This window comes from Podarcis melisellensis (assembly GCF_964234715.1).
Source record: "Podarcis melisellensis genome assembly, chromosome: 5".
Taxonomy (NCBI): domain Eukaryota; kingdom Metazoa; phylum Chordata; class Lepidosauria; order Squamata; family Lacertidae; genus Podarcis; species Podarcis melisellensis.
The window spans coordinates 85,840,696-85,865,106 of record NC_138537.1 but is presented as its reverse complement, the minus strand read 5'-3'; the positions used below and the strand labels follow the sequence as shown (position 1 = coordinate 85,865,106).

Sequence of the window (24,411 nt, the reverse complement as noted above, 5' to 3'; positions counted from 1 at the left end):
GGTCTCCAGTGTCTGGAGGAGAGCAGACAGCAGAACTGTAAGGGAACTGTAGACATCTCACTTCTTTCTTGCATGCAGCCTATGTGCAGAGTATCTGGTCAAGGTGTAGACATTGGGAATTAAGGTCCATGGGCATAACTCATATTATGCCATTCCACACACTATCTCCATAGAACCATAGAATTGTAGAGTTAGAAGGGACCCTGAGGATCATCTAGTCCAACCCCTTGCAATGCAGGAATATGCAGCTGTCCTATACGGGGATCGAACTTGCAACCTTGGCATTATCAGCACCATGCTCTGACCAACGGAGCTAGTTTTTATATATGTATACACTCATGCACAGAGAGTTTTCTTTCTATCCATGTTTAATTGTTATTTTCTTCCCAAATTATTTTAATTAATTTTCCAAATTACAGTGGTACCTCAGGTTAAGAACTTAATTCGTTCTGGGGGTCTGTTCTTAACCTGAAACTGTTCTTAACCTGAAGCACCACTTTAGCTAATGGGGCCTCCTGCTGCCACTGCGCCACAGGAGCATGATTTCTGTTCTCATCCTGAAGCAAAGTTCTTAACCCGAGGTACCATTTCTGGGATAGCAGAGTCTGTAACCTGAAGCGTTTGTAACCTGAAGCGTATGAAACCCGAGGTACCACTGTATTACAAATTGAACCACATTAAATTAATTTACTACAAATTCTGAAAATCAGGTTTCCCGCTCCTGTTCCAAACCTATGATCTTTATCGGTTGCTTTTTTTTCCCTTCTACGTTTTTAGCGGTTTCTGTTTCTGTCTGTGATTCTTATATTCATTATTGTATTTATTTACACCCCGCCTTTTTATTTGAAAGTAATAATAATAATAATAATAATTTAAAAAAATCGGGATGCAAAAATTAATAAATAATCGTTAGACGCAGACAATGTGGAGATGCGACACTGCATTGGTCCCCCGCGAAGGAAAAAAAAACCTCAGGAAAATTCTCGCTTAATTCAGCAGCCGCGGCCCCGCATGCGTTTAACATGCCGTTCCTAGCTCCTCCCCGCACGCGGGATTGACAGCTCGCCTCGCCCCGCCCACTCATCGGAAACCCGGCGCACGTCGGGCGCCTCCCGCACTCTCTCTTCTATCTCTCGTTCCCGCGTCACAAGATCGCGCGGGGTGGTGCTCGGCCCCTCCGCCGACGCCTCCCCCCCCACTCTCCTTTGCCTGCGCCTTCTGAGCCTTTTTGGGCGGCGCCGGCCGCCGTAAGCGCCGGCTGTTCCGGTGTGCGCCCGGATGACGTGGCGGGAACGGCGGAAGCGGCGGCGCCTCCTTTTCTTCGGCGGCGGCTGGTGGAGACGGGGATGGCGCCGGCCGGGCTCCTGTGGTGCGTGGCGGCCTTGCTGGTGCTGCGGGGCCGCGCCGACGAGCACGAGCACACGGTGAGGCGGCGCGCCGCGGAGGGCCTGAGGCGGCGGGGTCGGGCGGCCTCCCCTCTTCCTTCCGCCCTGCCGTCAGTCAGTCGCTCGCTTGCCCGCCCTGCCTGAGAGGGCCTGGTTCGGGGCGGCCCCTCTGCCTCCTCCAGGCCTGTCCTGAGGGCCGCGAGGAGGGAGAGGGCCCAGTGGGGCTTCGCTTGGTGGCGGCGAGGGCCCGTCGCGCGTCTCTCCGAGCGAGGAAGGCTTCTTGTCCTGTTGGGACTGGGGGGGTGAGGGGGCCTCGTCAGGAGCCGCCTTTTCTGCAGTGGAGGGGGGAGGCGAAGCGGCCGACCGAGCTCAGGATGCCGTGCAGCTCCATCCTTTGCCGCCCGGCCCCGTTAAGTTCACCGAGCATAGGATTGCGAGTCAGACTTTTGTAGCCTCGTGTCACGTTGGAGGAGGAGAGATTCGCTGGATATCGCCACCCCTTTCGCTTCCTTGAGGGAACGTTGCGCTGCGAGAGTTTGGTGTGTGGTGATGGTGGGGAAACGCCAGCCACATCCGCTTAAAAAAGCAAAAAACCGTTCGTCTCGCATCGCATAACGGGCTTGGCAGGTTTTGAGAACAGCGGCGTGGATGCGCTAGTGATAGTCGTCCCTTCACGTGAAAGTTGGGAGAGGCAGCAGCTTGCCTCTCTGCGTGTCTTGGCTTCTGGCATGGCAAAAGGTGGTGGGGGATTCCTACGTTTCTGTGGCAGGTTATTGACCCATTAGAGAGCAGTTAAGCAAGGGTCTTGCATGTGCAATCTTGGATATGCTGCCATAAGCCGTGGCCGACCTGCAGCACGTAGCCTATAACAACACATAGGAAATGCGCACCACATAAAATACTGACCTGGTTCGCGTGTCAAGTTAAGCCATTGTTTATTTTGATCTATGGTTTCATACAAGCAAGTAGTGTGCTGGTGCACACTGTTCAAGTTTCCAGTTCGCTCTTCCCCCTGCTAACCCTTTGCTGTGGTGGGGAAGAAGGAAACCAGAGGCTGGCTTAGCATTACAGGTGAACCTGCAAAGCCATGAAATTGTTTGATTCTGGGACTTCCTGTTCATGTGTGCTTTCTTTCCCTCTCTCTATGGCTTTCTATAAAAAGAATATTCAAAGTGGCAAATTGTGTTATAGAAAATTAAAACAACGTAAAATATAAGAATCCACAGTACATATTTACAAAGTAAATTTGTAAAACAACAACAGAAAACAACCCCACGAACAGTTTATTTATTTATTTTAAAGATTTGTGCTCTCCCTTTCAAGCAACCAACTGTAATGCACAACTCTCACATACACATCACCTGGCAGGCCATGGTTTTCTAACTAGTGGATGGTTCCAGAGTTTGTTATCCTTCATTAAAGTGGAGCTGAATGTTCTTTCTGGCAGCAAGTGGGGAAGCAAACATCCTGCAGCCTTTCCATCCATAGCGAATGGGGCCAAAGCAGACTTCCTGGAGGTGGGTGATGGTCATTGGTCTTCTGACCAACAACCAGAATTCCTTTTTTAAAGCAATACCTGTTGAAAACTATTGGAAGAGGAATTGTAGAATTGGAAAGGACCTTGAGGGTCATCTAGTCCATTCACCTGCAATGCAGGACTCTGAAAAAACCTATCCATGATGGATGGCCACCCAACCTCTGCTTAAAAACCTCTAATAAAGGAGAGGGAGTGTGTTTCACTGTCGAACTGCTCTTGCTCTCAGAAAGCTTTTCCTGCTGTTTAGTCAGAATTTCATTTCTAGTAACTTGAATCCATTGATTCAGGTCCTACCCTTCAGAATGGGCGAAAACAAGCTTGTTCCATCTTTCATGTGACAGTCCTTTAGATATTTGAAGATGGCTCCTCTCAGTCTCCCCTAAACATACCCAACTCCCACAACCATTGGTTTCCAGACCCTTTATCAGGGATATCCTGGTTTATTGAAAGGCAAGCAGAAGCAGTGATAGCAGCAAGCAGATTTTTTTCAACAAAGAGTTGTACAGTCTTGGTGCCACTACAGCAAATGGCCAGATCTTAGACTAAGGCTGCAGTCCTATGCCTACTCAGAGGTAAGTCACATTGAATTCAGTGGAGCTAGGACTGCAGCCTTAGCCTATGTAGTGCTGTTCAAAGGCTACTCTCTGTTAAAGACAAGGAGGGATGAGTGTATTCTGGCACATAGCATATGCCTTAATCCCTGGTATAACAGTGCTACTAAACCAACAAAGTTTTCCCTGGCAGAATATTGAATGCTTTACTTCATAGGTAGGGCAGCTGTTAACAGTTTTTGATAAATGGCAGGAATGCTTGTAACATGTACATAGAAACAAGGGGTTGTCTAAGGCAAATAGGAAAACCTAAATTGTTTGTCATACTGATGAAAGCTGATTTTTTAAAATTGTGAATCAAGCTTCTCTATGAACGTTGGTTAAACATTGGCTACTGGGGATGAATATTCAATAACATTATAGGTATCCTGTGAGGATATATAATTTGTGGGAGCTATTCCATGCTTGGAAAAACAGATTCTCTTATCAGTGTGATATAACTGAAAGTTTGGGGAACAATGGTATTCTTAATGCTCTTGTGTTGATTTTTAGGCAGTATTCTACCACAGACCGTCCTGGTTTGCACGTTATGCTAAGCCAAACATTAGCTTAACATGAATGTGTGGGCTCCCATGGAGTAGCTGGTAGCTGATTTTCTTTCTGCCATTGTTTCTGGAGCTGTGCTGAAATAAGTGAAGCCAAGATTTGCCTTACCATGTTGTCTGAATCAGAGTTAATTGTTTAGCTCTCCCAGACTAACCATGAACTATAAACCAAGATCAAACCTTGGATTCACCTCTCTGAACCGGAAGCCCTGCTTTGGATGGTGCACTAAGCCACAGCGCAGCAACAAAAGGGCCTGTGGAGGAGTAAAGTGACTGCAAGCTTTTTCGGGAACCTGCTTATTTCTGCTAAGGCATAGTTTGGTTTTGTGTAGCTGATTTCACTTCCATAGAATCAAAAAGTGTGCGGCTTCTTGGAAGGAAGCCACAACTCCTCTTGGGTGTGATGAATGGGTAAACACAGAAGAAAACACTGGTTTCAGTGCAAACATCTTGGTTTGTATATTAACCAAGAGTTCTGTGTTTTGTCAGACCGAATACATTGGTACTTCCGGTTACGAATGGGATCCGTTCCAGAGGCCTGGCTGCATCCCGAAAACTTTGTAACTGGAGGCACCCTTCTGTGTACGCGCGCGGTGTGATTGAGCGCTTCTGCACACGCACATGGTGAAACCCGGAAGTATACACTTCTGGGTTTGCCGCGTTCGCAACCCGAAGTTAACGTATTCAGAGGGATACGTAAGCAGAGGTACAACTGTATAGTTAAATCGGGAAAAGAAGCCAGGATCAGGCTTATTTCTTGGTTGGTTAACAGACATTAAGCCAGAATTGGCTGTTCTGGGCAAAATGAGGAACTGGCTTAATACAAGCCAGGATCTTTGTGCCGGTCAATGCACAGTGGGAAGGGCAAGAGAAGTGTTTGGCCCTAGTGTCCATTGGAAGCCTCAGAAATAATCCAAACTGGTCTTTTCCCCCATTTAAAAATAATATATCATGAAATCTGCATTTCATATAAATTACTATATTGGGGGCTTCCTACAGGACAGAGGGACTAGCTGGTCATTGCAGCGTAGCTTGTATCAGCAGGATAAGCCAGAGTCCATGCGGATGTATCCTATTTTATGCCTTATAGTTATCTGCAATGTTTTAAGCTTTTTTCCCCGAGGTTAGCATAGGTGGCATGGAACAAGTGTTTAAAAAATAAGATACGCCGAAAGAGAAATAACATGGTAAAAAGAAAGCTTCTGAGTTATGTATCGAATAGATTTCATTAATTTCGCAAACCTACATGCCAGAAGTCCTTTTCAGTTTTGTGGCTCAGAGATGTTTTCTTCACTGAATTCTCCTCCCACCTCACTAGCAGCCATCTGCCTTATATCCTAGACCAGGGCGGTCATAGAATCATAGAGTTGGAAGAGACCACAAGGGCCATCGAGTCCAACCCCCTGCCAAGCAGGAAACACCATCAGAGCACTCCTGACATAAGGTTGTCAAGCCTCTGTCCAGCCTCTCAGTTTAAGTGGGCCACAAGAGTACTTGGACACAGAACTCGTGGGCCATACACTGAATTAAATTACCATGTCATAAATTAAAGTTTTTGTAATATAGTTAATACTTTTAATATACACAATTAATATATATTTAATTAAATATATAATTAAATACACAATGTATAGATTTAATATATTTATTAAATGAAATTTAATACACAAACAGATGTATAAGCTTTTGTTAACGACACAGACACTGAGTCCCTGTCAAGATAAAAAGGTGGGGTATAAATAAAGGTAAAGGTAAAGGGATCCCTGACCATTAGGTCCAGTCGTGACTGACTCTGGGGTTGTGGCACTCATCTCGCTTTATTGGCCGAGGGAGCCGGCGTACAGCTTCCGGGTCATGTAGCCAGCATGGCTAAGCCGCTTCTGGCGAACCAGAGCAGCGCACGGAAACGCCATTTACCTTCCTGCCGGAGCGGTCCCTATTTATCTACTTGCACTTTGACATGCTTTCGAACTGCTAGGTTGGCAGGAGCAGGGACCGAGCAACGGGAGCTCACCCCGTCACGGGGATTCAAACTGCCGACCTTCTGATCGGCTTAACCCACAGCACCACCTGTGTCCCCCAGGGTATAAATATGATGATAAACAACTTATTTTAGAATGCTCCTAGTTAAAACAGTTTGATCCTCCTGTGAAGCCAATTAACAAACTCAGCCCATTGGTTGTTACCCTGGCACGAACCAACTAAGAGACAGGGTTTCTCTCTGACCTTACTGTTCATAACACAGACACCCCAAAAGCAATGTATATGTACCTGTAACTTGGGATAATATTTTATGCATCTGATGGGGGGGAAATGTAGTCCACAAAAGCTTATGCCACAATGAATTTGTTCATTTCTAAAAGTGCCACAGGACTCTTTATTCTTATTTACCCTGTTAGCTTCTTTTAATTGCTTCTCTCCTTTGAAGCCTTTGACATTGATTCCCATCTTAAAATGCCATATTCCAGCTAGATTTCTAACCCATGCCTCTTTAACATCTTCCTTGACGATTACTTGACCCGTGTACACTTACTTAAAAAGGAGTACAGATACTACTTACTTTTTGCATAGGAAAAAATATATTTAACTGCACTTTTTTTTTACATTTAGCAGCCCAAATTAGGTAGAAACCTAGTGCACTTTGAGGTAGGTAGCAAAAACTATCTCATAAGCTTCCCTGTGCCTTGTTCAGTTGCTTTTCTCCTAACTATCTACCCACTTGCTGCAGCCCTGCCTCAGCTTTTTGACACTGCAGTAGCCCTATGCTCCAAGATTTTCTTTGCCTTGTGTGAGGGTGCATGGACAACTGCCAGGGCACTGTGCTTGGCAGAGCTGAGGCAGCTTCTATTAGTGCAATGATCTGCAACTGCTGTGCCACCAGTAGGGAGCTGTGTGTTTTGGTGGCAAACCACCAATAATTGTTTGTCAAAGGAAGTCAAGAGATGATAAGCAGAATGTACCGGTACTTTTTTTTTTTGAGAAAACTCAGCATCTCACTCTTGTCTGCTGAATGTGAGCTGCCATCAAAAGTAAGATGGGATTCTTGGACATTTTAATGCCCATATGTAACAAATGACAAACACTTCATTATCCTTCTAAACTTACACAATTCAGCCAACAGTGTGCTACCTGGTGCTGTTGGTCCTGACTTTTAAAGCCCTAAATGGCCTCGGCTCAGTATACCTGAAGGAGCGTCTCCACCCCCATCGTTCAGCCCGGACACTGAGGTCCAGTGCCAAGGGCCCTCTGGCGGTTCCCTTCCCGTGAGAAGTGAGGTTACAGGGAACCAGGCAGAGGGCCTTCTCAGTAGTGGCGCCTGCCCTGTGGAACACCCTCCCATCAGATGTCAAGGAAATAAACAACTATCTGACTTTTAGAAGGCAGCCCTGTTTAGGGACGTTTTTAATGTTTGAAGTTCTGTTGTGCTTTTAATTCTGTTGGGAGCCTCCCAGAGTGGCTGGGGAAACCCAGCCAGGTAGGCAGGGTATAAATAATAAATTATTATTATTATTAATATTATTATTATTATCTGCAGAAGATGGATACAAGAGAGAAAAGGATTTGAATATGTAGTGCAGTTCTAATTTTAAAGTAAGGCTGTACAAGCTTGGCCTAATTTCATGTGAGTGGCAAGGAGGGAGCCTATAATTAGCTCCAGCTCAGTTGGCCCTCAACAGTTTACTTCTGCGGGAATGTGGCCCTTGAAAGCAAAAATGTTCCTCACTGTGTTTTTGCACATTCTTAACAGATTTTCCTGTGAATATTTGATCCGTTCCAAATAACACATTTATTTATAATCCTTTTGCTTTTCAATATGCTTTCTTTTCAGTACCAAGATAAAGAAGAAGTTGTTTTATGGATGAATACAGTAGGACCATACCACAATCGCCAGGAGACATACAAATACTTTTCTCTCCCTTTCTGTGGTGGATCCAAAAAAAGCATTGGTCACTACCATGAAACGCTCGGAGAAGCACTGCAAGGAGTCGAATTGGAGTTCAGTGGTCTGGACATTAAATTTAAAGGTAAACTGCTTTTGTTGACGTTTTCTAAATTTGCACACGACTGTTCAAGTCTTAAACACACACTTGGAATTACCGGTATATTGTCTTATGTTCAGAAAATTGTTTACTGCAGCTCAGTTACTTCTTCGTTAACCCTCCAACACCATCATTGATACTACTTATGTTCACAATTATTGTTAAGGGTTCAGAAGCAGGCCACACTCCTGTTCCCTTCCATGGGCCTTTCCCACACCTGTCTTCAGCATCATAAAGGTTAATTCTGGTGTTGACCTTAAGATTAGGAAAAAGGTTTAGTGGGAATTGCTATTAACCAGTATTTGAAACCAGGGTTTTAATTTGGTTACCATTAACCATGATGAAGGATGGCTGGAAAATTTGCACAGGCAGAATCCTATCTCCTAAGTATAGGTATATACACATTCTCTTTTTTGTGGGAGTCTTATTTGTGTGTGTGTGTGTGTGTGTGTGTGTGATTGATCTGGTGATTTGGTTATTGGTTTGGAGAAAAGCATGGCAGGAGTGATGTTCTATTCAGCCTGTGTGTTTTGAGGGACTGAGAGCTGTATATACTCAAAGCCAAAAAGCTGGATATAGGTTGCTCTTAACTCCTTGAGCATTTGATGCCCATCAATAGACTTTTGGGGCCTTGTGGGTGGGTTTAGTTTTATTTGTAGTTCAGGAGTAAGGGTTAGCAATAGTGCAGCATAAAGGAGCTCAGCGGGGTTGAAAGTGGGGAAATGATCTTTGAGTGACTGATCTTTTTAGTAAATAATGTTAGTGTAATATCCAAGGCTCAATTAATGCACTATTAATGCATTTTTTAAAATAATTTCCACAGATGATGTGATGCAGACAACTTACTGTGAAATCGACTTGGATAAGCAAACAAGAGATGCATTTGTTTATGCTATCAAAAATCATTATTGGTATCAGATGTACATAGATGACTTGCCAATATGGGGTAAGAAATATTTGCCTGCAGAACCGGAAAACATTTAAATAAGTAGTATACCCTTGATCTTATCTGACGCCTTTCTGTCCTGCTTTATCCTACTTGCTTCCCTATTTGATCAAGCATTGCCTCTTCCATATGAACCTTGAATAACTGGCAGTGGGAATTGGCACAAGCTACTTAGGCTTGCTTCTGGGTTTGTAGCTCTGCATCATGCTGGAAGGAACGGGTATGTGTTGCTCAGCTGGAGCAACACACCTGATTAGTTTTTTACTGTTTTATTGGTAACCTTGAGACCGGATTACTGCAACATGCTCTACATGGGGTTCCCTTGGGTTTAACTTGGAAGCTGCAGGGGATGCAGAATGCAACAGCTTGTTGACTGGGGTTGCCAGCCAATACGTTACTGGGCACAATTTCAGGCTGTTGCTTTTAACATTTGAAGCCCTAAATAACTTGGGACCACGATATCTTAGGAACCACCTTGCCCATAATATCCCTTCTTGGCAACTGTGTTCCTCACTGCATGCTGAGACTACCATATATCCCAAGAAGTGCACTTGGAAACTGGGATTTCAGTGTGGTAGCTCCATCTTTCTGGAATTGGTTCCCAGCTGATGGTGTTTAGGCACCTACTGAATATTTTTTTTTTTAGGAAGGCTGAGGTGAAATTTTGTATTTGATAAAATGATTTTGTTGTTTTAGAGTTTGCTGAATTGATTCGATTGTTCTTCAAGCTTGTGTTTCTGAATTGTACTCTGTTTTTACTGGGTACAACACTTTGATGGTTGCATGCTGTGAAGCGGTCCATGATTTTTAAAGGTTGTTTTTTTTTAAGCCGTGCATGTTTTCCAAGGATATGGTAATGTTCTTGAGACCGTTGATTTGAGTAGGGGCACAAGCTTTAATTTGTCTGGTTGATAGATTAATCTACTACAGATTTAGTTAATTTAGTTTTAATCTATAATGATAAACTTGCAGGCATCTGTTTAAGGCCACTGGGGTACTGCAATGAGATTGTTAAAATGGAAGCCATCCCTTCCCAGTGTGTGATAGCTCTTTTTTATTACATTGTAAGTTGATTTTAAACTTCCAGGTTTAATGTTTATATCCAAATTTATTTTAATTGATCAGTTAATGGGCAGCAAACTTGGTGAAATCTCGGAAGGGAACTCAGAGAAGGTGTAGCTGAATTGAATCAACAGTGCTCAGAGGAGTGCATCAGTGCCTATATTGCTCCTTATCCCTCTCCATGACTAGCGGAAGCAAAATAAACTACACACATTTGCTTTATGTTGTGTAATTTAGCTTTCTTACCCAGAATTTGGATTCCTGTGGGATCGTTTTGTGTGCGTGGAATGCAGAGTTTGCCTTCAGGCTTCATCTCTCTCTATCTCTGCAACAGCAGGGAAGTATCTAACTCTTGAAGCCCATCTTTATTCCCCTCAGGGGGCCGCACTTGTAGACGGCAAGCCTGCTGTAAAACAAAACCTGCTTTGGTGCATGGATTAATAATATTACTTATATCCATTCCCCTCTCTTTGCAGGTATTGTTGGTGAAGCTGACGAAAATGGTGAAGATTACTATCTCTGGACGTACAAAAAACTTGAAATAGGCTATAATGGAAATAGAATTGTAGATGTGAATCTGACAAGTGAAGGAAAAGTTAAACTAGTTCCCAACACCAAAATCCAAATGTCTTACTCTGTAAGTAATTCAAATTCATGGGTAACATTATTTATACTCTTACGTTAGTGGTGACTAGGCCATTCAGCGAGCTGAGCTAATCTCTTCGGTTAGCCTTGTGTTGAGAGCTAACTGGTGTTCTCGTTGTCACTTTCTACCCTATTCCCAGCGATATATAAAAATAGAGCTTGCAGTTGAATATAACTGCAGGTCATCTTCAAAAACTTACTCTCTCACCTCATGCTCTGGATTGCTGTATGTTGGGTCTCTCTGCATGCTTAGGATTTCCAAGTCCAGACCCTGAAAAGCACCTTTGTGCTTTAAAGGGTTGTATAGAAGCAGAGATTTTCTTGAGTTTGGCTCTTGCATATTAACGGTGCTCTGCACACGGTCTTCTGCTTCAACAGCCTTCTTCCTGTATGGTTGCCAGCTTGCTGCTATTTTTTTGATGGTCCTTCAGTTGACATGGAGAAAATAATGACTGAAATAAACAAGTGAAATAAACAAGTCTCTGTCTCCCTACTAGGAAAAGGTTCTCTTGCATGTTAGTCACAGGAGTAGGGTCACGAAGAAAGGTGGCAACTCAGATTGCCAGTTCACAACCTGTTTTATTTTTTCCTAACTATAGGTGATTTGCTGAATGGAATTCAGTAGACCTATAACCAAATATTGTCAGCTTTCCAAGTGTTAATTTCTTTCTAGGTGAAATGGAAAAGGTCAGACGTGAAGTTTGAAGACAGATTTGACAAGTACCTCGACCCATCTTTCTTTCAACACAGGGTATGTTTCCTTTCTTCAGTTTATGTATATGCACATTATAATAATTAGTAACCCAAAAAACTCCTGTCCTGGTTAAATCTTGAATGGGTAGTGTCCAGATCGGACAGTGAACTCTCCTTCAGATCTTTAACCAGGGTTAAGGTTGGGGAGGTCACTTAAAACCTGTGGCATTTAAACACCAGCATGCAACAAGAGTTTTTTCTTCTTCTTTAGTGTCCCTAACTTCCATTAGCTTTACATATGAGCTCTGCTTCTAGGATATGTTCCTTCAATCTTTTAATTTCACCCTGCCCCTCCAACCTTATTATTATTGTTTATTATTAGATGTGACTCTTAAACCTTAGTGCAGTAGGCTACATTTCAGCTATGCAATGATCACCCACCACCGTTCTCCATCCAGTCAAACAAAAAGCATTATTATATTTCAAAGTCACATTTTAACCAGGTGGGGGGAGCATTTGATGGTGTGGAGCAGGACAGTGAGGGGCGTGGCTTGGGAACAGTCCCAAGGGCCAAGCTGAGAGGCCTTCTGGGCAGCATTTGACCCTTTTCTTGAGGTTCCCCATCGCTGGGCTACAGTATTTATTTTGTCTTTTGAGTAGCTTGCTTAAACAATAAACAAGCTGACACATTTCCACTTTTTTATTTTAGATTCACTGGTTTTCAATCTTCAATTCCTTCATGATGGTTATTTTCCTGGTGGGCTTGGTTTCTATGATTTTAATGAGGACACTGAGAAAAGATTATGCACGATACAGTAAAGAAGAAGAAATGGATGATATGGTAAGAGTCTTGTTTATCTGCTACTATTTCTTTTTAAAAATTGCATTTTCATTTCTAGAAAATGACAGTAATTTTTCGGTGAAAGGAAAGGATCTCTAGAACAAGTTTTCGGTCAGATTTCAGTTCCTCTGGGTGTTTCTGTGTAATTTATGTGAGGGCTTAAATGCAGGAACATTGAAGTTCTTTGATATGGGTATGGGGGTGTCTTGCTGCTCAGTTTATGTTCAACTTTCAGAGGTGCAGCTAGTCCTTTTGGTGACTAGGAAGCCAATCCTATTCTGTCAGTTTCCCCCATATATTCAGTTTAATTGCTTGCATCTTTCTTCCTTCCTTTCTTCCTTCCTTCCTTCCTTCCTTCCCTCCCTTCTTTGGAGGGCATTTCCAACCCCCAAGCCCAACATGCCTGGACAGAAAGTCAAGAGAACTCCCTACCACTACAGTGGTACCTCTGGATACGAATGGGATCCGTTCCGGAGCCCCGTTCGCATCTAGAATTAAACGTAACTAGTGATGGCGCGTCTGCGCATGCGCGCGTCGCTTTTCGTCGCTTCTGCGCATGCGCGTGAAACCCAGAAGTAACGCGCTCCGTTACTTCCGGGTTGCCGAGGAGCGCAACTCGAACGCGCTCAACTCGAAGCGTATTCAACCCGAGGTATGACTGTATAGGGAATTATTTAGGAGTGCAAGGAGTAGACTTCAAACAAGTGCAACTGTGGTGTTGGAAAGTCTCAGAGCATTCAAATATGCAAGGCCTCATAAAAGAAAAGCTGCTTGGAGCAACATTCCTTTTACTCTTTTGACCCTTGTTCCAAAGAAAGGAATGCAAGTGGATTATGGCAAAGAACTTTCTCAAAAGCTTGCTGACCTGGCACAATTGAATACACATTGAGGCAAGTGCCCAAGCCATTTAATCCCCACTGGTAGTATAGCAGAGTATTGACACTCAAAAGCATGAGCTCTCATTAGCGAAAGAGCTTTTTGACTCCGGAGCCAATCAACACATAAGTCAGGAATTATGTCCAAGCAATCCACTCTTGGCGGTGCTCAAACGGTTGCAGAGAGATCCTCTGAAACACCCAACATTTAGAACACTGGAAATGAATGACCAAGAACCACAGTACTCGAATGTTCTCCTTACATCGGAGGTTCTAAGCTTGAGCTCCTCTGAAAGAAAAGATTTTTCTCCTTGGGGCAGTCCTTGAGAGCCCTTAGCAAGGTTTCTGGTGCTGTGCACAGAATGCCCTTCCCCTGCCTAAGCTGATTGTCTACGGAGAGCAGCTCTCTGGGATCTAGCATTTGAGTGACAGAGCCCCAGGATTTGGTGTTGTTATTTTTCCAGGAATTCTTACTAAGGGAATGGGTACAGCTAAAATACAAATGTTGTAGCACCCTAGTCAAAGAGAATGGATCACAGCCAACCATGACAACTCACTCTAACCACAAGTAGCCAGATGCCTGGCTGAACCTTCAGCTGAATGCCTCGCTGTATCAAGCACTTAGTGAGCTTTAGTACCCTCATGTACAGTGCTTTGGAATATTTATCACATCTCATGATACATAGCGTCTCACAAAGGGCTTCCTTCCTATAACAGTTTGGCCATTGTCTCTTTTTTCTCCTCCTTAAATGGGTATTTTTGCTTAAATGGGATTGACTACTAGCCATTTCCTTCCTGGTGATTGTTTTCAAACTTTTTTGTGTGCAGGACAGAGATCTAGGTGATGAATATGGCTGGAAACAGGTTCACGGCGATGTCTTCAGACCATCCAGTCATCCTTTAATATTTTCATCTTTGATTGGTTCTGGCTGCCAGATCTTTGCAGTTTCTTTCATAGTGATCATTGTTGCAATGCTGGAGGATTTATACACAGAGTGAGTATTGCTTCGTGCCTTCATCATATCTTAAAAGACCTTGGCTGAGATTCAGGAACTCCTTACAGTTTACAAAGTGGATCACATTGGGGCAATTTTTCTATGCCCAGGAGATGAGAACCACCACCGTGTGCATAAATAATTCTCAACGGCCATCATGGTGCAGAACTATTTCAGAAATGAAAAGTTTAAAACAACATATTGGATCCTGGCTTTCTTTCTATGAACAAAACAAGAGTTCATGTCAAGGTTTTCCTGTTCCCTGTGCCCCTTGAGGGCTGGGGAACCCTTTGGAAATAGTGTGGTGCAAATGAAAAAAGGGAGAAGTTGGCAGAAACCTCCTTTTGTACTTTCCATGTGCAGATTAAAAGCATAATTAGTAACACAGACTGATTACTTGGGGGAGCATTGTAGAGGCTCAGGGAACCTGGAAAGGTGCATCCCATCAGATGAGGAAAAATGATGAATTATGTCCCAGACTTCAAAAGAGATGATTTGGCCATGAACTAGATAAGAACCCAAAACCTGCTGGATTCCAAGACTGTTTTTCCAGCGACTGACATTCATTCAAAAGGTGTAAAGGGTGTCTGCTTTTAAAAAAAATGCATAGAATAGCAAGAGAGAGCATCGGGCCAGTGGTGAGAAACAGCTTCTTGCAGCTCTCCCAGTCTCTCTTCTGGAGAGACACTTTGTTTTTGTGGAAACCCTCTGGAACTGTATGTACAAGCCAGAAGCTTCCAAGTGATCCTTGTAGAACAGGGGTCTTAAACCTTTTTTAGCTGTGGTCTGGTCCACCGTCCCTCAGACCATGTGGTGGACCGGACTATATTTTGGGAAGAAAAAACTGAATGACTTCCTATGCCCCACAAATAACCCAGAGATGGATTTTAAATAAAAGCACACATTTTACTCATGTAAAAAAACGCTGATTCCCGGACCGTCCGTGGGCCAGATTGAGAAGGCTATTGGGCCGCATCCGGCCCCTGGGCCTTAGGTTGTCTACCCCTGTTGTAGAACTTAGCAGAAACGAAAAATTATGAGTATCGTTTCCAGACTGCTGTAATCTGAAAAATAATGACATTTCTTAAATTTCACTAGAGGTCTCCTATGATGATTTGCCTTGTGAATTGAAAGACCAACATCGGAATTAGCTGTCTCTCCTATGGTTTTGATTCTTGTACTGCTAGGCTACAACAGTGATACCAGCACTTCTGATCTGCAAGGAATTGTGTTTAATTATAAGGGAATAATTGTTAAATAATTTAGATCTTGTAATAGAATTTGGCGAGAAGATTTTAAGGCAAAGTTTTAAAAATATATTTGAACATAATTTAATGTTGCTTATTCCCGAAACAGTTAAACTGTTCTAATTGTTACTTTTTTTGCAATGTGACACAGTTTGCATGTCATGGTAAGCTGCAAACCATAGCTTATGACAAATGAGTCACACTGCTTGATTATTGCTCCTGCTCACGCTAGGGGAGGAACATACTACAAACTTTGGCTAACAATGTAGTCTGGGAACATGGGTTGTTTTTCCAATAAGCCAAGGTTTATGATCCTGGTTAGGGGAAGTGTGATTGAGCAGCGTGTGGCAGCTTATGGTGACATGTAACTGTGGCTATAATGGAATACTTAATCCAGATGTTCAAAGCACTTTAGGATTTTGTTCTTGCTGCACATTAAATTGTTGGTGTTTTGCACTAGCTTAAGCTAAACATTCAGCATACCTTCCACAATTTGCTCCTTGTAACTTTTTACATTGGTAGACTTCAGGCAGTCATTTGTGTAGCCAAAACTACATGTCTTTCATTTTAGGAGAGGATCAATGCTAAGTACCGCTATTTTTGTTTATGCTGCAACGTCCCCAGTGAATGGCTACTTTGGAGGAAGCCTTTATGCCAGGCAAGGAGGTGAGACTTTTAAAATTGCTTTTGTATTAAATGTAATTTTGGAAGGAATTTAATATCTTATCACCATCCTGGGTTGCTTTTGACTTTTTGGGATTACCTGCACAGTTGTGAATTTTCTGGGTTCTGCAGACAGCTTTGTGCCTAGCAAATTTCTCTGTGGCGAGAATACCTTGAGTAAGTGTGCAGAGTAAATTAACACTGGCTGCAGTTAGATGTTGCAAATACAGTAGTAGTATGCTGTTGTCTTTGGGATAGATTGCTCCCACCTGATCAGAAAGGAGTCAAGAAGGGCTCGGTAGTTAAGTCAGTGAAGGGTAAGCATGTTTGTGTCCTGTGGCAGAGGTAGAGAAAGGTTCTTGTTCACAGTACCTCAGCAGCATGATAATCGGAATAGCTGAACAGGTGCTGCAGTATCTTCTCATGTCCCTTTGAGCACATGTTGCCATCTGAAGAAACCCTTTGGAATCTACTGAAGGCCAGACTCTGTTCTCATTTATGGGAAAATATACACCCCAACTTAAGGCTTTGGAGAGGAATGGGAGGCTGCAGACTTTTCCTAGGTGACAGAAGGCACCACAAATAACAAGAGGGCCATTCTCCTGCAGATACCATATCAGTTGTATCTATTCCTTGTCTTGAAAATCCCAGAGGTGAAAGACAGAATTTTGCCAAGATGTTTTACAGTAGAGTGCTTAGGACAATGCCCTTTTCCAGGTGGATGCATATATGTTTTATGAGCGCTTGTTAGCTATGGTTTCTCAACCAGCTGTGGCTCTATCTCATAGTATTGTCTAGCCCCTATTTTAGCACCTTGTTACCATAGGGAGTCTCTATCATATGCTTTGCTGAAATCAAGATACACTGCGTCCATGGCATTCCCATGATCTACCATACTAGTAACTATCAAAGGAGAGCATTGAACCAGGTCTGGCCACCAGATGGTGAATGTCCTCTGTCTGCCCTGGAATTTACTTTGAGCCTTTTCTAAAAAGATACAGAAGCTATTCCTGGTATTAATGACTCATGATTGTCATTTTTTTTACCTTTCAAAATACTTTTTTGACTATAGCATATACTGTGGTACCTCGGTTTACGAACTTAATCCATTCCGGAAGTCCGTTCTTAAACCAAAACTGTTCTTAAACTGAGGCACACTTTCCCTAATGATGCCTCCCGCCACCGGTGCCCTTCCACCGTTCGGCTTCCAATCGTAGACCGAAGTAAAGTTCGCAGACCGGGACACAACTTCCGGTTTTGCGGAGTTCTTAAACTGAATAGTTCGTAAACAGGGCTGTTCTTAAACTGAGGTACCACTGAACAAGTAAGGTTTGTGATAGAATCATTTGAGATGTGAGTCTGTTTTAGATCTACGCAAGAAAGATACTACTAGGATCCAGACATTTCCAGCCTAAAAATTATCGGACTTTGATCTTAATATATTAATATTTTCCCTGAACCAAAATTAGTTTTTCAGAGCTATACTGAATATACATAATGCTTTCCTTTTACCTAATCATTCCTATATCACAACACAGTGTTTGGTTACAGAGAGGAACATGTTCACATGCCGCTTGAGTCCTGAATCTTAATTTCATTGGGGTATTTCTCTTTGCAGGAAGGCGGTGGATAAAGCAGATGTTCATTGGGGCATTCCTTATTCCTGCAATGGTGTGTGGCACAGCCTTCTTCATTAATTTCATTGCCATCTATTATCATGCATCGAGGGCTATTCCCTTTGGAACAATGGTGAGTACATTAGCACTGTAGGTTTGATCTATTAAATCAAGAAGGCTGCTGTACATTGCCTTGGGCAATTAACAGTTTAAAGTAGGCAGGAACTTGCATGCAAAACTTTGAATTCCATCACATCAACAAGAAAGCTAAAAGCTTAGGTTTACTGATGCATCCTGATAATTAGTTTATTTAAAGCAAGGACCCTTTTGAGGGTCTGCATGTCAGTGACTTGCAAGATCTGTAGTAAGACAGTCCCTGCCCCACAGCTTATAACATAAAATACACAACATGCCAAGAAACAGGGATTGCGGGGGGGGGGGGGGCGGAGAGAGAGAAGGAAGGTAAGCTCCACCACAAATCTTAGTTAATTTTTAAAAACAGCCAGCTACATGGAAGCAGTTCAGGATGCAAACTAGCCTGATATAATGACTGTTTCTAGATGACCATTGTGGAAAACCAAAGGCAGCTGGTCCCTCAACAGAGATAGGAATCATCCAGCATATTTCTTTGACATAATTTATTTTAAGTTCGGTTTTCACTCCAGTTGAAAACAAACAAACAAAAAAAGGGACATCAGCGGCTAAAATGTTCACAAAAAATCCCTACTTCCCCCATTTTAAAAAAAGAAGAAGTCATCCGCTGCTCTCTTGAGGGAAGTATTAGGAGGGCCCTGAGAATGCAGTCCAAGTTTGGAAATGGACCCCCTGGGGGTCTTCCTGACCCCCAGACAACAATCTGTCTTTATTGGGGGAGAAGCCAAGCAGAGTGTGAGTTCTCCAACCCTGAGCTCCAGGACAGCTGATGCAGTGGGCTCCCAAAGTTCCCTCCACCAGGAGAGGAGAAGACAAATTCATGCCTGGTGCTGTCCACCACCACCCCTTCAGATACTTATCCTTTCACTGAATGAATCTTAGTGTTGCTATTCTGAATAGTCATGTTAAGGTTAATGTTGCTAGGAAGCAGAAATTGTTATAAAGGGTGCATGTGCTTTGATGCATTTTATATCCTCTCTTCTTGTGTGATTATGAGTTTACAGGTGGCTGTGTGCTGCATCTGCTTCTTTGTTATCCTTCCTTTGAACCTCGTTGGCACAATCCTGGGACGGAACCTTTCGGGTCAGCCCAACTTTCCTTGCCGAGTCAATGCTGTTCCTCGTCCAATCCCAGAGAAAAAATGGTAAAGTATAAATGGCTTCTCTTGGCATTCATGCGTCTGGTGAAGTAGGTGGTTGCCCTTGTAAGTAGGCTTGCCCCTTTACTAGCCAAACTACCAAGGAGGTCAGTTCAATTTTAGGTTAAATACTTGCTGAGAGATAAAAATCCTATGGGTGTCATTGGTAGTTGCCACATCTTTTTATCAGTGGTTGAGGCAATGTACGGTCTTATTTCTGGTCTGTTGCCTGTAATAAAAGGTAAAGGTAAAGGACTCCTAGATGGTTAAATCCAGTCAAAGGTGACGATGGGTTGTGGCACTCATCTCGCTTCAGGCCAAGGGAGCCAGTGTTTGTCCATAGACAGCTTTCCGGGTCATGCGGCCAGCATTACTAAATCGCTTCTGGCCCAATGGGACACCATGACGAGTGCCAGAGCCCAGGGAAACGCTGTTTACCTTCCTACCGCAGCAGTACCTATCTATCTACTTGTGCAGGTATGCTTTTGAACTGCTAGGTTCGCAGAAGCTGGGACAGAGCAATGGGAGCTCACTCTGTCACACGGATTCAAACCACAGACCTTCCAATTGGCAGGCCCAAGAGGCTCAGTGGTTTATACCACAGCACCAATGATGAGTATTGTAGATAATTTGAACAGCAGGATTAGGGAACTGGGCTACCCTCTGTGGGCTGCTTTTGACAGGTGGGCAGTCACCAGCTGTCAATCATATGACATCAGGTGATCAAAACATCAAAGGAAGAATTGGGAGCTCACTCTTAAGTGTATTCCCGGTTCTTCCCTTCAGGCTGGGGCTGCAAAGATTTGGCACTGCTGCAATCCGCTTTTGGCCAACGCAATCCCAGCCTGCCAAGTAACAATTGGGGATGCACATTAAAGCTTCCAGTTGTTTCTTTTGCAGTCATAGCCTTACTTGCCCCACACATGTTGTCGATGTGGGGACAGGTGGGTATGGCTGAGGGGAGAAGACTTTGTGTGCCTAATTTTGGCCTGAAGAACAGGCGTTCCTTTTTCCTGATTTAGAACTGCTATCATGTTTTTGGTCTAGCAGTGATGAACTCCTTGCACAGGTAGAATTCAGGGGGTTGGCGCTCTAATCCAGAGCAGTAACTGCATGCAGAATGCAACTAAGCCAGCAAGAGTTCTGGAGAATCAGGACTCACATGGTCTGAACCTTACTGAAGTGATCACAGTCCTTTTAGATCTTGCCACCAGTGCATCCTTAAATCAGCTATCCGTTTGATTTCAGTGATTCTGCAAGAGCCCCTCTCTTAAGTGAGCTATTCCATGAGTTATGGTCAAATGAGAAAGTTAATTCTAATTTCTTTTCAGGTTTATGGAACCAGCTGTTATTGTTTGCCTAGGTGGGATTCTCCCTTTTGGATCCATTTTCATTGAAATGTGAGTCTTCTGCCTAGAGAACTTTGCAAGCGCTTTACTAGGCCTTATCAGCCTGGTTTAATTAAACGTTCATGTCTGTACAATAAACAATGCTTCTTTATTCTGTAGGTATTTTATATTCACTTCCTTCTGGGCTTACAAAATCTATTATGTCTATGGCTTCATGATGTTAGTTCTGGTTATTCTCTGCATTGTGACCGTATGTGTGACAATCGTGTGTACATACTTTCTACTGAATGCAGAAGACTATAGGTGGTAAGTATATTTTTCCCTACTTACAAGTCAGTCTTGAGCAGCAAAAAACCCTAAAAATTAGTGCCACAGAAAGTCTATTCTGCACTTGCAAGAAATCTGTCTTTCAGTGGGGTAACACGTAGCCTTTGAGGCAGGCAGGCAGGCAGGTGTGTGTGTGTGTGTGTGTTTTAAGCAAGCCTAACCAGATACATAACATTGTGCCTTTTTATGTGTACTCTTTAAATAATGTAAACGTAAAACTGGTGATTCAATTATATTTTGAATTGTTTTGGTCTACTTATGTTTGACATCTTTTTATTGACAATTATAATGTGTATGTTGTGTAAAATGCTTGGAAGATTTTTACAGTTAAATAAAAATATTTACCTAACAGAATATGAATGCCATTTAAGTGATGAGTCTCCAATGTTAAATGCATTGTTTAAAAGTTATGCCGAGAAAAAGAAATCTCTCCCTCTGAAGTGTGAAAAACAGAACTGGAAAATGGTGGTTCCACAAAAGTGGACAATTTGTTCAACAGTATGAAGAAAGCTAGTTTGTTTTTTCATGCAAGGTGGAAAATAGTTGAACAAATTTTATGACTTCCTGTTACGGTTCTTGTCTAGATTTTCTTGTACTGTTTGCCAGGCTTTTACTCCCAGTTGTTTGAAATATTTGTGTCTGTTTTTCAGGCAATGGACAAGTTTTCTGTCTGCTGCTTCAACTGCAATCTATGTTTACATGTACTCCTTTTATTACTACTTTTTCAAGACAAAGTACGTAGCCTTTGACATTTTGTATTTTCCTTCCCTTTTAAATTAAGAAAGCTAATACTTCACATTTTAAAACAAAGATTAATTATTGGTAATAAGGGAGATACAAAAAATATTCCTCTTCCTCTTTTTCCCCCTCAGGATGTATGGCTTGTTTCAGACATCATTTTACTTTGGTTATATGGCAGTATTTAGCACAGCGCTGGGAATAATGTGCGGTAAGTTTTCTGCAGCATACTGAAATGCTGTCATCTCTCTTTTCTGCCAGGCCCATTCTGTTATATTGTGTTTCAGCCTTAAATTAGCATGTATCCTGTTTGTGAGTTCGTAGTCTATTGAGAAAACAGAGAACACAAGCTAGGAAGACTCCTAAATGGGGGGAAGCATTCCATAAATTGGTTTTCTGGATCTGATTCATTCTGGTGGGGAACATGAGTTTGCTAGCTTATCAGATTTTTAGTCTTTAAGGTTTTTGTCATATGTATGGCTCTTGGCAGCACATGCACAAACACTAGGCCGAAATGCATGTGTTGTTTGAGATGAAAAGCTTCCACTCCAGGGTGAACAAGATGTAATTTAAAAAAATTATATACCAAAAATGACAATGGTGCATATCTTAAGCTTTTTAAGGAAGGAGCTTTTTTGCAGGCAATATGGTTGTATGACATAAACATAATTATTGAAGCTTATCTGATGTGCTTTTACTTGGGAGGAAGCCCTAATGAATTCAGTAATACATAATCGTAGCAGATATGCTGAGGATTGCATTGTCTTGTAGAACTTAAGCGAATCTAACCTATATATATTTGCCTTGTTTTTGCAGGAGCTATTGGCTATATGGGAACAAGTGCCTTTGTTCGAAAAATCTACACTAATGTGAAAATTGACTAAGGAAAGTGAACTCTGGAACAGTTAACCCTTGGGTTGGGGTGGGGTGGGGGACAGAGTATATAAACTTGCACACCAGAAAGCGCAAGGAGAAAATTGTGTATTTAACACTGGGCACTCTGTGGGTCTCTCTTTTGTGGATCATTTAAAGCAACATCTGTTTTCATTGATCCTAGGTTCTTACTGACTTTCTTCAACTGTTCTCAGCAAAAGCTTGGATTGTATTCGGTAGGCATCACTCCCCAGTACATGCTAATCTTCCCAAAAACTAGCTCACAAAGATGAAATAGACTAGCTCTCTTCAGTGAAGAGGACAAAACTGTATTTACACATTTGTTCCATTTAATTAAAAAAGGAAAATGAAACTTGTGGATCCTAAAACTTTGCTGATTAGTTTCTGGTACTTTAAAATACTATTCTGGAAAGATTTCCTCCATCCAGTTGTTAGTGCTATTTTACAGGGTAAGGGGACACTGGATGCTACCAGGATAATTTGCAGCATCGCCTATTCTAACAGTTACATGCATTTGTTTTAAAAAGGCAAATATTTGCATGCAGTATCAGTCTAATAGGACCGACTTTCCATTGGTTCGCCATTAAAGGAATATCCAGCTATATCTGAGATCCATCCAAAGATTCTTAAGTACAAAGGTGGAATTCTCTGCACTGCAATTTTTGTACAGTTAGCAAGAAAAAACGGTAAATAAAGATGATGCCATCGGTTTTTATTCAACACTTGGTGGTCTAGGTAACAAAAATAATTGAATGTCTACAATGATTTTTTTTTCTTTTTTCCTAACTCAGCCGCCCATCCCCGGTTTGGCGTGTTTACTTGATGATTAAAAGGGGTAACAAGTGTATAAAACATTAAATGATGTAACTTAGATGTAGGTCCCAAATGTATTTGGATGTACAGATTTACTAAAGAATACTTTTTCTGATGATTCAATGTACAAACGTGTGAATTTAGGTGGCTTTTTACATCCTGCCTGCTGTTGCATGAATTTGGGGGGGGTTTCCTCGCAATGTGTGTGTGTGTGTGTGTGTGTCTCATGTTTTCTGTTGACTGAAGCTCTTTCAGAAGCAAAAACTTGTAATTTATAAGTTTAATTTTGTTTAGTTATCTCTGGACACTTGTGTAACACCTAAAGCAGTGCTGCTTTAAGTGTTCAGAAAATTTGAAATAAACTTTCCAGACAAATGTTCTGATTGTAAAAAATAGATAAATTTCACACTTGGAAATTTTTTTCAAGCAGTACTGCAGAATACCAATTCTTGAATAAAGTGCTACATGTTCTCCATATATCAAAACGCCAGAGGATAGGTCACATTCCAATTCCAGTGTGCTTTGCTAATTTAGAAAGAAGCTTTCTGGCTCATGAGAAGAGGCACCTATTAAGTGTACAGGCTATGATGGTGAAATAGATAGTGGACAAATGACCATTATTTCTGGAGGTTTGTTGCAGCAAGGCCTTCAGGGTTCCTTGTTTTCAAAGATGACTGGAGATTAATTTTAACATGTATCGGCAAGGCAGATTCCCAATAACCCAGGTGTTCCCAAAAGACAAATTACTGTGAGGGGAGGTGGTTAGCCCTAAACTGTGTGTATGGTGTGTGTATGTATGTATAAAGCGAAAACAGTTTTTCCCGAGGTAAGTTCACTTGGATACTTATTTTCACCTTGGAAAATTGTGGAAGAGGAGAAATAAATACAATTTACTGTAAGTGAATTGTGGCTGGCTATCTGGAAATGTTTTATATGTGTAGTTAAATTCCATGGTGGGTCTGCAGTTCTTTTCATATCTAAATGGCAGACAGATATTAAATGATTTTGGCCCTCTTATTTTGGTAGTGTTTGCAGTTCATTTTATAAACACTGGTTTTATTCATAAATTCTAATAGAGCAGATTAAATCCTCCATACAGTTACTGGACAATATTTTTTCAGGTAGCAGTGCATAGTGGTTCTGCACAAACTTCATGGAAATCCTTGCAGATTGCACAGTAGTGGGATGCATAGCACATTATGATCCACAGTAGATTAGATGTTTGCCTCTGTTTGGAAACTGGAAATGTTGTTGTTGTTTAGTTGTTTAGTCGTGTCCGACTCTTCATGACCCCATGG

The 24,411-nt window shown here is 42.2% G+C and overlaps 1 protein-coding gene across 1 annotated transcript; it reads left to right on the top strand.

Moving 5' to 3' along the window:
* Window positions 1–1,263: 1,263 nt before the first annotated feature.
* Window positions 1,264–24,130, top strand: TM9SF3 (transmembrane 9 superfamily member 3). Its single transcript, XM_081913675.1, has 15 exons — window positions 1,264–1,424; window positions 7,908–8,103; window positions 8,942–9,064; window positions 10,603–10,763; window positions 11,445–11,522; window positions 12,174–12,305; window positions 14,009–14,175; window positions 15,994–16,088; window positions 17,704–17,834; window positions 18,859–18,998; window positions 20,324–20,392; window positions 20,501–20,647; window positions 21,319–21,402; window positions 21,541–21,617; window positions 22,223–24,130. The coding sequence occupies exons 1-15, from the start codon at window positions 1,347–1,349 to the stop codon at window positions 22,288–22,290; spliced, it is 1,746 nt and encodes a 581-aa protein (XP_081769801.1). The 5' UTR covers window positions 1,264–1,346; the 3' UTR covers window positions 22,291–24,130.
* Window positions 24,131–24,411: the final 281 nt, after the last annotated feature.

What these genes read in the sequence shown, in the direction of transcription:
- TM9SF3 (XM_081913675.1), top strand. Translation starts at nt 1,347, where the DNA reads ATGGCGCCGGCCGGGCTCCTGTGGTGCGTGGCGGCCTTGCTGGTGCTG. An exon ending in AAATCCAAATGTCTTACTCT is followed by an intron (nt 10,764 to 11,444) that starts GTAAGTAATTCA and finishes ATTTCTTTCTAG; the next exon opens with GTGAAATGGAAAAGGTCAGA. An exon ending in CATCTTTCTTTCAACACAGG is followed by an intron (nt 11,523 to 12,173) that starts GTATGTTTCCTT and finishes TTTTTATTTTAG; the next exon opens with ATTCACTGGTTTTCAATCTT.